General features: G+C 36.3%; 1 protein-coding gene across 1 annotated transcript; it reads right to left on the bottom strand.

Moving 5' to 3' along the window:
- Positions 1-656: 656 nt before the first annotated feature.
- On the bottom strand, positions 657-8645 carry LOC139133466 (cytochrome P450 1A1-like). The gene is made up of 6 exons (XM_070700075.1): positions 8304-8645; positions 7298-7471; positions 6580-6673; positions 3657-3817; positions 1669-1877; positions 657-1165 (listed from the first exon to the last, which is right to left on the bottom strand). Exons 1-4 carry the CDS (start codon positions 8467-8469, stop codon positions 3703-3705), a joined length of 549 nt encoding a protein of 182 aa, XP_070556176.1. The 5' UTR covers positions 8470-8645; the 3' UTR covers positions 657-1165; positions 1669-1877; positions 3657-3702.
- Positions 8646-15430: the final 6785 nt, after the last annotated feature.

Here is a 15430-nt window from a genome sequence, read left to right as displayed (position 1 = left end):
ATGTAGGCATTTGAAATGCCCTTTCGAAAAAATTTCCCTTTTGCAGCAAAGAACAGTATATTGAAGAATAGGATTGGTTGTCAAGTTCTGCATGCAAAGCTGGCCGTCAAAATATAACTTCAGGTAACGGCATCATTGTAGGGGAATCCAGAACACTGCGTTGTCGATCTGGCGCTATATAATTAAATGCATGACGTAAACAATGTGGTTTTTTTCACATGCGAATGCTCACAGCAGTGAACAGCTGAATTAATGGTCATGACCTTTACTCTTTCTCGCGATGGTTTTATTTATCCTGTCTAAGACCGGAGTCGAATATATATGCATGGTCACAAACAACATAAATAGTGTCTCGTATCAAACAAAATTCATGAACAGTGGCCGACTTTGTCCCTCTAAGTCATTATCATTGAACGGACCTCAATGCTCAATGGTTCACATTGTAATTTTTTGTCATGTTTTTTCCCGACTGGTAGTATTGCTTTTTGAAGCACTTTCTCATTGTGTTTTTGTGTACGTAACATCGATTTTAAAAAAAAAATTATTTTTTATTTGTAAAATCAGCACTAATTGCACTTTATACGGGAACTATTATACTTGTATGTAGGTCAATAAGAATGAATGTACCACTTTTTCAAATTCGTTTGTTGCAAACTGTTTATTCCCTTATTACGCTTTGATGAATATTTAAAAATTAAGTATTAAAATGTCATTTCTGTCTTTTTTTGGAATTATACTTTTCTTGTTTCTTATTTTATTTTTTTCAGATATATCATGTGTGTTACCAGTATTAGACAAAGACCATACGATACAAAGCCAAATGCCACATGTCTAAAAGGGTTACCTGAAATTATAGAGAATACAGAAATAAGTACAGTGACCGGAAAACAATGTATGCTGATCCCATATAATTGTCAATTCTATATAACGTTACTGTTACCAAGCAAGATCGTACATGACTTTTGTATTAATTTTAGAGTATGGGAGACAATCAGTATAGCCTACAAGAGTTTCATCTTTCATCCAAAAAATAGGAATGAATTACCTCCAAACATTTCAGATACTATTTGTCGTACATGAACGTCTGTTAACGCATCCGCCTGGTCTCTACCTTTCAATTCTCCTTGGGACTTCAAAACATCATGAACAACATCAGAGACGCTACCTATCAAAGCAGAAAGTTGAAGTTATTATTATTATTAAATCACAGACAACGAACATTATAATTCTAAGTTTTGAAAGTATTTGTTGGAGTAATAGATTGCCCTTGACCTAAATAGCAATTCTATAAAAGGTGTTCACGATGAGACAACCATGAGGAGTAACATAATGACAGTGATACTACTGATGATGATTGTTTTTGTATTTGTTGCTAAACTTTAAAAAAATATTGTTATTAATGAGTGTAAAAAGTTAGATATTATTTGTATATGATAAAAGGAAGACATACAATTGTGTAGAGAGAAAGTTTAGAAATAGAGGGACTTATTTACAACATGGACGAGAGTTCAGAATCTTCATGATATTTAAACATAGCCACTCTCTAAGTGCAAACGAGAGTATATTAGTACAAACTCAAGCTAATTCTACATTTCTCATACATGCCATATATGATTCTTGTTTATGCTATTATTTCGACATTTTACCGTTTAGTTATTTATACGATACCTTCTTGTATATTCATCCTATGATCGTCGATCTTTGACTGGATAAATGTTAACCAAGTATTGGAAACTTTCTTCATCTGACGGATGGCTTTGGTTGGTATATACTTAAATATTGGCTCTATGTCAGCTAGCGTGCCATTTGCAAAGACATCATCCAAATCGTTCATGTTTTGCATGGTGTTTTTGAATTCAGTGTCATCAAAGTCATAGCTGAAACAAGACGTGATAAATGTCTAGATGACGAAGACGAGGGACATGCCACTGTTCTCCCAATGATAAATGTCAAAAGAATGTCATGGCACTTCAAGGAGATGAGTCCCTGTCAATTTCAAGTTATAATGGCGCTACAATACTAACCAGGAGGATATCTATAAAACCGTTAGAGAATATTCTTGAGAAGGCTTTAGAATTAACTTTAGAATAAGATATCCTAGTACTTAAATAGGTTTCATTCCTCCAATAGAATCTAACAGTCTGAGACTTTCGTGTTTGCAAGACTTACATTAAACATCAGTAGAATTAAGTGTCTCTATGGTCTTGATTACACGAAGAAAAACTTTCAAACATACGTATTTGATTTGTAACGCTTTGCTGTTTTAGCAAGAACAATGCATTCTCTTGTAATCAGAATTATTGCCGATTGTTGAGTTGAGAAACCAAACACTCGAGAGTTTTTAAAAAACTTATTGTCTTCAACCTCCCCTCAGAGTACTCGAGCCCTCGTGAGCTTGTGATCTGTTTTCAACGCGATGATGAAAAATAAGGTTTAGAAATTTCAAGCAATATCCAAGGGAAGAACATTTATTAATCAGCGGTGAGCAGTGACATAAACAAAGCAAAGTTGACTTTAAACCATTGAAAGGTCTACTAATAAATGCCTGAATGCAGAGGATAGTACAAGACAAATACCGCGGTGACCGGGGTTAAATAAAATTCTGCTTGTATGCACAGAACGGTATGCCGAGACATACTCAAACTGACATGTTCTTACCAATAATGCACATACTAAATTATTATACTGGCATTCCTCCTTTTTATGCCAATAATGTTTGGTACTGCAAAGTGTGCACAAGGACGTAAACGCCACGTATAGCGTTGGAAAATCGTGCCCGTCAGCAAACGTCGCGGTATTTGCCCATACCGTATCATAAACATGTTACATTCGTGACAGGGGCTTCCAATTGGCCGAGTGGGGACCATATCCATCACCACAATAAATTTTCTTGTAATATCCAACGCCGGGATGGGGCGCGATCTAGTGTGCGCTGAAATTCTGTGCAAATGTATATTCAGAGCCTCCAACATACCCTGGTCTTAATCCCGTGGTCCTGGAAATGTCTTGTTAATCAGTCGATGTTAGCGCGAAAATATTTACCCTCGATGGCACATATGCATTGATAATTGATATGTTCAAAGGTTTTACTCAACAAATGTCCACCCAAATGAATTTGTAACAAACGTTAGCCTTATTTTCCCCTGTCCTAAAGATTGTGCAAGCTTTCATTTGAAGAGTTAGCAAACTAACCCGGGATACCTCTTCTCACAGACAAATACTAGAAAAATGTCGCCCATGTTATTGGAAATCCGGTTCTTGCTTAAATGGGTCACGAAATTTTTGAGGTTTCTCTGAGAAGTTCAGATCAGCTTTGAGCTAAGCTACCCTAGATATTGGAATAATTTATAGTACATTGAGGATGCAACATTGTATAAACTTTATAGTAAATGCATTGTTGACATTGTTCCTTGTAGGTTGAAATCCTATGTTTGAAAATCAAATTGGATAATTATTTGTAGCTATGAAGTACATGGCTTCGTTTCGATACATAAGAAAGATATCGACATACAAGTTTTTTTTTCAATTTTCACTTTATGAATTTTACAAAACATCAAACTGCTGGCTTTCAAACAACAACTTTATGAAAATACATCCGACACTAATTTGGTCGTTTTTTCATGGATGAGTGTATTTAAATAGGCAAGTGAACTTACCTGTGACCGAAGCAAAGATTTGTCATCACATTACAAACACACAACTTCAGTATTGGTCTGGATAGAACGGTTCTCCATTCTTGTCAACAACAGCTTTCTTTAGACGAGGAAAGGCCCCCTTTGTACAATTTGTTTCCAATGTGTATCCGCTAGCGAAATTCCTAAAAAACAAGTCATTGACAATGACATAGTCCCACTTGTACTAGGAGTATAGTCTTGATGGGCAGGGAAACGTGGTCATTAAGAAGTATCACTGGAGTGTATATGTTCAGATCTATGGACACATAGGTCTATGTCATTGTCCAAATTTGACACAAGAGGCATGCTAAGTTATGTTTCTAAATCGGGAAAAAAGATCAGACCTCTAGCTGTATTTGCCAACCAAGAAATACATATGTGCATAATAAATGAGGCACAAGATGTGACATCTTAAGGTCTATTATCCTATCAAAATTGAAGCGTAAAGAACTTGTGGTAACTGAGTTATGCATATATACGCATAATGAAGGTCAAAGGTCATCAAGGTGACGTGACATGTTGAAAAAAAATTGTATTGCTAATTAATCCATATATGCCAAAGTTCAGACCTCCAGCTCTATTTGCTTGCCCACAATTATATATGGGCATAATTCACGAGGTAAAAGCATGTGTTGTCATAAGGTCTCCCATCCTACTTAATATAAAGGACATAGCACTTGTGGTTACTTATTTATTGACATAATCGTGTATTTTAGGTAAAAGGTTATCGAGTGACATGACATTTTGTCAAAAAATTTCTATCCTATAGTCTATCCCTATATACCAAAATCATACATCTATCTCTATTGGCTCGCTCAGAATTTGATATGCACATAATTAATGAGGCATAATAAGTGGCCGGTCATAAGGTATCCTATCATACCAAATATGAAGGGTATAGCACTTATGGTTACTGAGTTATGACAAATATGTATATTTGAGGTCAAAGGTCACCAAGGTCACATGGCATTTTGTCAAAAAAATTGTATTGCTAAGTTATCCCTATATACCAAAAATCAGACCTCTAGCTCTATTGGCTCGCTCAAAATTGATATGCGCATAATTAATGAGGAACAATATTTGGCATCATAATGTGTCCCATTATATCAAGTATGGAGGATGTAGCACTTGTGGTTACTGAGTTATGCACAAATATGTATATTTGAGGTCAAAGGTCACCAAGGTCATGTGACATTTTGTCAAAAAAATTGTATTGCTAAGTTATCCATATATACCAAAAATCAGACCTCTAGCTCTATTGGCTCACTCAAAATTAGATATTCGCATAATTAATGAGGAACAATATGTGACGTCATAAGGTGTCCCATCATACCAAACATGAAGGGTATAGCACTTGTGGTTACTGGGTTATGGACAAATATGTATATTTGAGGTCAAAGGTCATTGAGGTCACGTGACATTTTGTCAAAGAAATTGTATTGCTAAGTTATCCCTATATACCAAAAATCAGACCTCTAGCTCTATTGGCTCGCTCAAAATTAGATATGCACATAATTAATGAGGAACAATATGTGGCGTCATAAGGTGTCCCATCATACCAAATATGAAGGGTGTAGCACTTGTGGTTACTGAGTTATGGACAAATATGTATATTTGAGGTCAAAGGTCACCAAGGTCATGTGACATTTTGTCAAAGTGTCTGAGATATCTGCGTGAACGGATGGACTCACGGATGGACTCACGGACGGACATGACCCAATCTATAAGCCCCCTGGACTTTATCTGTGGGACTAAAAACTGTGTCACTGCATCCTTTTTGCAATATGATATATGATGAGAAACTAAATTTTTAATTTTTCTTGGCCTTATACATGTGAGACTAAAAAGTCCTCTAACACGGCTAAATTTTATCGCATTGTGAAACAAATCAACGTGCATCTGTATGAGGTAGGGTACTATCCTTGTACCAAGTTTGAACGAAATCGCTCCAGGCGTCTCTGAGATATCTGCGTGAACGGACGGACGGACGCACCGACATGACCAAACTAGCTGTTGTTAATTAAATACATGTAATTTGATATGCCTGTTTTTGAAATTTGTATCCTATGCAGGAGAAATAAAATCGTCATCCACCAAAGAATGATTAGTTGAACTCAATGGATTCATGAAATAGCATTATATACTTGATCGCTTTGTGGTGAACAAATTATTCCATCCTTGCTTTCTGTTTTTAACAATACAGGGCGTTTAAATAGTGGTTCAATTCTGATTGATTCCAAAATTTGTCAGACTTTCATCCCAACCTTATTCCTATAATTTACTCTCAACTTGACGATGTGAAATATGATCCTGTGAGCAAGTGTTAGTCAAGTGAGAATAAAAAATTATGGGGAGCCCTAGAAATTTACCTAATTAAATCAACTTAATCTAGGTTGTAATTTTATCGTGTACGACACTTTTCAGTAGATCATTTAATAAATAAATAAATAAATAAAGTCTACGGCAAGTCCTTTAACATAAATGCCGTGTTTCACAAGTCGCAGAAACATCCGTTTGGATAGTAAACTTGTATCAACGTTGTGGGTACTGTATTATCAATAACACTTTTACAATTATGGGCTAATTAGCCTTATTAGTAAAGCTTCCCTGAAATCAATGTTGAACGGTGACAATCTTCCCAAAGTACCATAAAAATATAATTCTTTACCCTATAAACCAAGACGAATAAATTACAGACAATGAAAGAACTAAGCAAGGATCAGAAATTTCAAACTAGAATGATTTTCATGCTGAAATAATACGCGACCAGAAAGGGGACAACCTTTTCTCTTTCATGATCTATTCAATAACGAACAATACTTCAAGTGTTGAACATAAAAATGTTTGCATACAAGTAACGGTCTACCACCTGTTAGCTAGCCTGCCTATTTTCGATAGAGCTTACCTGACGGCTTGGTATCCAATTTTACGCAAAGCCTTCCACTTCTTAGTGAAAGAGCCATTTGAAATATTTTGTCCTCCCTCGCTCACTACGTCCACTATAAAATATATACACAGTGATAAAAACATTAAACATAACCCTTCCATTGATCTTTTGGTGTAGTAAAAAAATTTAGGATAAAATATGTGTTAATTAAAGTTAAATCATTAGAAACGATAAGTTGGATGAGTTTTATGCTTAAACGATCGCGATGTTGATTTTATTTTTGTTAATAGCAAAACGACCGCCTCCACTTCCATATATATAAAGTAAATTGTACTCCAGTTACAATTAACATGGGATGTTTCGGCAAAAATAACGAACATTCTATCTACTTTAAGCCAACATGCACAGTTCCTCTCGCTAAAAGACTGCATGTGTATACGTAAGGATGCTTTCATGATTACAATGAGTACTAATAATATGTACTTGACTAGGCATCTCCCAGCTCACTACTTTCCAAAGGTGTTTGTAGTGTGACTACTGCTAACAAGGTACCTTATCAAATCGATACCAATTGTGTTATTATTAAGGTTTAGGGCAGAGCTATAACGTTGCATTTACCGGTGAAGTCATGCTCTTCGTGTCATACAATTCGAGCAGCCATATAATAATGCAAGAATTATAGTGCATCTATGAATTCAGGTTAACCCTGTCACAGAATAACTAGTTTTTAACTCACGGCTATATGTCCAGGGTCTTCCTGCAAATTCATCCTGTTTTTCCACAAGTGCTCCTCGCACAAGCTCGAGGCCATGCAGCACAACAATGTGCTGCATTCCGATTTTAAGGGTATAAATATCACCGTATGTCTTAGCGAAGTCTAGAAGTGTCCGTACAGGATTTTGGGCTAGATCTGAAACGAAATAAATGACAAAAGTTAACAATGTTTTCAGTTAAGTGTTTTTATCTCTTTCATTTTGATGAAGGAAGTTAGGTGAGCTTCCATTGGAAATGAGCATATGATCGGTAAAACGTAACCAAATGCTGGGTAGAACTAACCCAATTAAATTAAGCAAGTGAACACGAAATCCTTCGCAGATGTGGACCGGCTTTCTATCTATCGAGTCTTTTTGTAAGTAGACAGATTATGAAATCCAGTGTTATACCCAGAGTTTCTTTGCTTCTCGCCGTCAATAATTTCCGAATAATCCAAGCTCTTACTTGACATAATTTACATAATTTATGCAGAAGCATGCTCCAAAAATATATTAAATCCAGTGATTGACCATTACATGTTCTAATCATTAATATTCTCTGTATCTGTCAATACTTTGAATTATAGTTGTAGACTTTAAATTAGATTGAAGACCCAGGGAGCTTTATTAAAAATTACATGAAACGAAAAATGTTGGGAAACTGGCAAGTACAATGTTAAATATATGCATTTGCTTTCTATCTTCACTCACTATTAGCTGGTCAAAGTATCGGAACGTTTGCTCAAACCTTTTGTTGACGATGCATGGGACCTCCTTTGTCTTTGAATAGGCACTTACTCATTATCCTGGGTTGTCTAGTATTTTGCTAGTTGAGACATGAAGTACAAAGTTCGTTTTAATACATGACCTCTGTGATTCTACAACCCAAATAGGATCTGTTTTTAGGGAGGCTCTAATGTTTCTTCTGTTTTACATGAATTACACTCGCTGTTTGCATTTTGTAAAGCAAGACCATACGATTTTACTTACCGCCTATGCTTCCAATGAACGGTAAACCTCTTGGGCCTGGGGGAAGACCAGCAGGTCTACGCATAGTCCATAACGCAGCTATCAGTATGAAGGCTACCAGGCCAATAAAAATATTGATTGGAGTGCTGAGAAAGGTCTGGATCGTTCCCGCTGTTACATAAACCATTCTGACAGCTAGCTCAATAGTCTCTGAAAACGCACAGAAGAATGGGATTACTCTGGCTTGCCCCGTCGCTGGAGACCCAGTAGGTGAAATTCGCAGGGGAAGGCGGCTTTGACACAAAGACTGATTTTGATAAAGGAGGTAACATGTATTCGACTGTCCTGTAGGACAAGAACTAGTGGGTCTACAATTTGCATATAATGCTTACGATCTTTGGACTTATGTGTTTCATAAGAGCGAGTGTGTCTATAATTAGCATATCTCATGTAGACTTATGTGTTTTACGTCGCCTCACTAAGAGCAGTTGGGGTCATCTTGGGGACTGCCTGGCGCCATTGCATTCCTGTAAAATACACTGTACTTTCATGTATTCTGACGGAAATTGTAATGTAATAAGGGGTATGACGGTATCATGATGACGTATGCAATTGTTCAATGAACACGAATGAACAATGAATGAACACAAGCATGAGATGTACGCATATAAGAAACGATTTCATGAACATAAACACAATTTTAGTACATAACATGACATATTAGAAAACAGTCATGGTTTTATGAACGTAAAGTATATTTTTATAACACAAACATGAAATTTTAGATTACAGACATGAAATTTAGAACACATAATTTTTTCTTATTTTGCAACACTTGGCTTGACATACTTAGGGCTTCGCATTTTTATTTTTGTTGCCGTCGGAGAGCTTATATCGGGATTTAGAAGCAATAATAGCCTCACAATAAATAGGAAATTTCAGTTTCGCCGACTCTCAATTCAGAACAACAGAGAGTGCTCGTAAATCTGCAGAATGACTTCAATTTTGCAGAGATCATTTATGCAAATGCGCACGGGTGGTATGACGTGGGCAACTGCGTCCTTCCATGACCTGTAATTACTTAAAGATCCATTAGCTGTAACTTTTGGTCATTTTTTATTTTGTTTGTTTCTGTGTATGATCTGCAGTTTCTGGTGTGAATCCCTTAACCATGGAGAAATTCCTAATATTTAGCTCATAAATATACCTTATATGCGTATAATCTGCATTGTTATTGTTTAAATTTTGTATTTAGGTCCGGACTAGAATACATTAATCAACAATAACAATGGTCATTTCACATATACAGGCTGTGTTGGCAAACAAGACACCGGGCATTGTCATGATGATCGGATTATAGTAAAATTCTGTAGTTGATACATTGAATGAAAAATTAGTCAACAGTTACAGCTAATGTCCCTTTAAATTCGACAAAGTATGCGGTAGAGGAAATAAAAGTAATAACTGTTTACTGGCGTTGTTTTCCATGGCCAGCTGGACTTGACGTTACCATCTGACAAGAAAATGTCATATAAAAATAGATTGCTCCCTTTGCATTCACAAATACTCAGCAGGGGCTGTAGGACTTTAAGGGGGTTGAAAGTTTCTGGGGCAGAAAAGGGGGATTTGAATGGTTCCCACTGGGTGTGGGAGGATCCGAAACTATTTTGGGGCCTTGTTTTTCACATTTTCAAAGTCCACAGTTTGGTAGGTAATTCAATAAAACGATTATGTCATCCAATGGATCCATTGTTAGTAATAATAAATGAAATCCTGGAATCATTTACAGAATGATTTAATGACATTTATGTTGGAAAATCCATACTATTGAATTTTAATAGGAAAAAAACAAATAAACCGTATAACAGAGGACAGAAAGTGCAACTATTTATATTTTTCTACTTTAAGATTTTCTTGTTCTACTTCTCATAGTATGTATTTAAACATAATTATTCATTTTCAATATAAACACAAGCTGTATATTGTAATTTTGACAAGTGAATTATAACAAAGCTAGAGCTGACATGTATATAGCCATATATCAACTGTTGAAAATCCAAATACTTGTTTTAGGGAGGAAATGTAAAATAAGAAACTGGTGACACACAATAGATATATAGTGTCCCTTCCACATGTCACCAATGAAAAATACATTGGGTTTCAGTTCGGTGTCACAAATCAGTGTATGAGACTGACACATCGCATTTACAAAACAAACGATTTGTTTGGATTTTACAACACAGTTGAAAGTCATTGATTCATTGCCGTAAACTAGCATGGGGCAGCTCTGTCTAGACTGAGAAATGAACAGTTGATTACACTTGATCTACTATTTGTTTTTACAATTTCAGCTGAGAGTTGAAGAGCTTTATAGATTTCCTCAGCTGAAACTAACCACAAAAATCATCTTTTCTTGTTTTAGCTTTCTTCTGAAACTTTAAACAAATCCAGCTACGTTGCAGATAAAGTGAGTTGCCCCATACTGGGTTTATTATAATTCATCAAAGTGTGATGCCCAAGCTAATTGTTTGTTTTGTACATGCTTTGTATCCATATCATACTGAATTTAACCCCCTTGTAAACATCTTTTACAAGCTGTGTTCGACATGGTGAATACATTGGCATTTTAGCATGGTTTGTGAGTAAAATATTCTTTGAGAACATGTAGTTGTCAATATAGAGTAGACATGTGATTTATCATTTATATTAAACCTGATGGTTTTTCTAGGCAACAATTTTCTGTGTTTCAACATTAATTTGTATACTAAATCTTTTTTAATCACGTTGAAATGCTTTGAGGCTATTAACGTAGCATTAGTATGAATGTGTGTTGCTGCAATACTGACACTCAAATTTATGGTTGACCGAAATGCAACTTCAAACAAAAATCTACATAACCTGTATATGGCGGCTGCCGAATACTGAATTACAACATACGAAAAAAACAAAAGGTTGCAGTTGACAAGATGAGCAAAAATACAAAAAATTGGCCATTCGTTGGCTTTATAAATGTTCGGCAATATAAAATATTGGGGAATTTAGATATTTTTGATCATATAGAGGGTTATTTGAGGATAATGAGAATATGCTAAGGGTAATGAGTGGGGATCTAAAATGAGTTTAGATTTCAACTGTGATTTCTCCTTCTATCAGTATTTGCATTTGTGTATGCAGCCTTAGATAGGGTCTAGTGCATTTCGCGCACAGCAGATTACGAGCTCAGTTTCCTTGCGAGGTAGAAGGACAACCAAGAACGGTAAATTCCCCAGCTACGCTAGGTAAAATGAATCATAAGAACTGAAATTAACGCTACGTCATATGACATTGTCTGTTGCAGAAAGCAATTACCACGATGGCCAATCTTCCTGTTGATCCATTACACAGGCAGTTCGTTCAAATAATTGCAAAGCCAGCGGTAGACCTATAACCGTTTAACTACATCAATTTACATACGGCGATTACCCCGATTTACTGCACTACTCCTTCTGTTAATACAAATACTTACGTTCCCGACCGATCAAGACACCTCATTCGCCTTTACAGGTGACAGAATAGTGAAGCAAGTTGTCTCGGTAAAATTGGGTTGTAAAGCTATTTGAATACGAACGTCTAACGCAGTGACCTTATTAGGTGACCCAGGTTAGCTATGTACCTTTGTATTACTTGCCACATGAATACGAAAAGCTTGCTGTGGAAACTCAGCTTTCTGTGTCGAGGTATGCTGCGTCAATGCGTGTTATCAAAAGGTCAACCCCCGCCGCGAATGTGCGGGGTTGACCTTTTGATGGTCCGCAAAGGCACAGCCTCCCCACCATGAGAACTCCCTTTCCACAGCTAACAAATAGCGAGCTATTGACTTGCATTTCATTTCACTCCTTTTTATATTTCTTGTGAAAATGTTTTATAGTTCATGATCCCTTGACTTACGTTTTCGCCAAGATATGTTTTCCACAGATTTTATAATTAGGTGTGCTAATTATGCAAAATTGAACTTTGTCATCTAATATTCAAGATGAGAAGTTAACGTTTTGCAGGTAAAGGGTAGAGCAAAGTAAAACCCGACTCGACGGCAAACATAATTCAGATGTTAGTTCCACTAAGAGGAAACAATGCAACGTTTCCTATTTACGCATGGAAGCATTCTTCTATTGTCTCTAACGAAAGGCGCTGTGCAGGAGGTAAATTTTGAGTAAACTCGATGCGCAAGTTGTTGTTTTATATCGTCAGTAATTTAGGGCTGTTCCCTTTAATATTACAAGTTTAATGATGAAGAAATGTAGCTTATTTGATGAAGCGGTCGGATTAAGTTAAATTAGACATAGACGCGATCCCCTAGGACGGTCATATAAAGCAACAATTGTTCGTCGTTGTTAATAATATTTGGGAAAGTCGTTTACACGAAAACAATTCGAAGGTGAGCGTTTTTTATATTAAACATAGGATGAGGACCTTGACACTTTTGCCTCATTAGAAACACTTTTTTCATATCCAAGTAAACAAATGAGTTGTCTAAGAGTACAGTGAACAATGCAGGTAGTATGATGCATTTTAGCTCACGTGTTCACAAACATGAGCTAATGTCGTACCTATGTCTGTCCGTGTGTGTGTGTGTCAACCACACATCACAGTAAGTGACCTTACCAACAATTCTCCATGATCCGTACATACAGAGATCACGCTATACATAGTACAGCTCGGTCCATACTTTATAATTCTGACATCAATTTTTTTGATAACCATAATTTTCTTAATTCCCACTGTTAATAATAGAAAGATCAATCCCTTTTCCGTAGAGGAGCTAGCACTTCTGTAATTTTGCCAACAGGTATTTTTGAAAGCCATACACAATATTTTCAAGCAAATTAAGGGAATAAGTTTTATCTGTGTTGGACAAAAAGGGTTATTAATTTTCTTGAATGCTCATGGCAAAGAAAATTTGCATGTATAACAGGTGGGACGATGACATCATCTCAGTTGCTGATACGTGTAACATTTCCTGGACAAGCATACAAGTTTTAGCGCTTAAAAACATCAGCTTTTTATTCAATTTAGTCTTGAATTGTAAACGAAGTCAATAATTTTGGAACATCTTATTAAGATATAATCTTGAAATTAAGTTCTTAGTGTCATGTTGTTCAGACTTTGATAAAATTGAATTAGCCTTTGGCAAAAATGTTCAAGTGCACAAGTCGAGGGGGATTTGTGGGTAACCTCGTTTACTGTGACTTGTTGATGTATCCCCAATGTAATATTTCTATACTTTACTCCATGAAGTGACATGATTAAGAAAAAAGTAAAGTGAAGCAAGCCATCAAGGGACACATCGCTGACGTGTTGGATGGTAGACTCTACAACTAACACTTCAATGAAGATGGCTTTTCCGCATCAAATTAAGAGAGTAAAAGCAGTCTGAGCTTCATTTGTCATTCTAGATGAATAATCGCAATCATACCAATCCATAATCCAATAACACTAGGTCAGAATTTGTAAGACAATAGTTGTAAACATAGACACAAAACAACACAGAACAGACAGTAAATAGACGGTACACAAACAAAGTCAAATTCATGAAAGAAAGATATATAGACCTCTGGCCAAAAGACCAAGAAGTGATGTCAGGTGTTTCGAAAATAGTAAGCGCATCCTGCCCCACATGTGGCACCCGCCATATATTAATCTGTAAGTTAGATAGGTAGTGGTCACTAACTAAGGCCCCATGTCACCGATGCCATCAGTGATCATTTGTCGAAGAGAGATATTGTATTTATCCACCAGCTTGCGATACCTGCCAAAAAAGCGTTGGAATGTAGAGACAAGTCTTGCTCTGGTGTAACCTTGATTTAACAGTTTGTAAGAGAGACTTTAAACCACTGAGAGCAAGGGTTTATGTGTTTATTTACTTATTTACTTAATATTTATTTACACTTTTATAAGTTGCAAAATTACTTGTAAAGAAACTTTAAATATGACAAAAACAAGTATTTATGATTTATATTCTGTGTCTAAGCCATTGATATTCCCAAATGATTCCTGAACTTATTCTGCATGTTTTACATAGTACATAACTGTACGCCGTACAGAAACTGTATACCGGGATTACCTGCAAACAAGGTAACAATGCTGTCCCTATTTATGGCAACTATAATACTTTTCTCTTTTGTAGATTTCAGAGGAGGAATGGAATATTTGTAGGTTTTGGTTCGGTTTCAGAAAACCAGTGTGCGGAGTATTTCTCAGACCATTTGCCGAGTCCTTAACAGAAATGTACGAAAAAAGTAGCTATGGTTTGAAATCCTAAGTGTTTTGTCTAAAAGCAGAAAAAACGGTTTTTTGGAGGTTCAGCAAAACGTTTGTCATATGACTATTATGCAAATAATAACTGTGCACTGTGCACGGTCGGATTTCGCTATATCAGGGCTTTCAGAAAGTATATACTTGATTTTGGTTTGGGACTTCTTCAAGTGAGAAACAAATAAAAATCTTAAAGTGTCTGTTTTGTATGTTGTCACCTTAAACAAAGAAATATGGGTCTGACCAAAATCTAGGAAAACCACACACACAGGCGCCTTATAAACGGCCTTTGGCGTTAAGCCGTACAGCAGTTTCACAGTTGAATGATTGAATTGTCAGCGGCACCTCTGCAACAGCGGGGCACAAGACGCAACCTGAAAGGTGGTACATCAGCCCGCTGCATGGAGCAAGTTGTTAAAAGAACCGGACACACTAGTTCAACACGACACGATACAGACCAGACGTTGTATAAATAAATATGTTCCTAAAGCAGTTCTAAACAAGCAATTAACCCAAATGCCTCCACAGACAAGCGTTTGTGTTGACAGCCGTCCATGGAAAGTTTATCCTCCACGAAGAACTAATAACCTGATTAGCTCTGCAGACTTTAACACAATTCTTAATACTGATGATATGTCGACTTCATTTGAAAGACTTCAAAGGCTTGAATAACAAGCAAAGAGACTGGATTGTTTGAGTTTTTGTAACACCCTATGACAAGTGTATTTGTTCTGTCGGAAACATAATCTTTTGTGTTTTACTAGCATTGGCTAAGAGGACTGGGCAAAATGTGAGCGTTTGTCTGAAAACTTTGAAAGAAAAAGGGTTTACGGTTAATGGGTGTCAGATGCAGTTGA

Source organism: Ptychodera flava, chromosome 5 (assembly GCF_041260155.1).
Source record: "Ptychodera flava strain L36383 chromosome 5, AS_Pfla_20210202, whole genome shotgun sequence".
Lineage (NCBI taxonomy): Eukaryota > Metazoa > Hemichordata > Enteropneusta > Ptychoderidae > Ptychodera > Ptychodera flava.
This window is presented reverse-complemented; position numbering and strand designations above follow the sequence as displayed.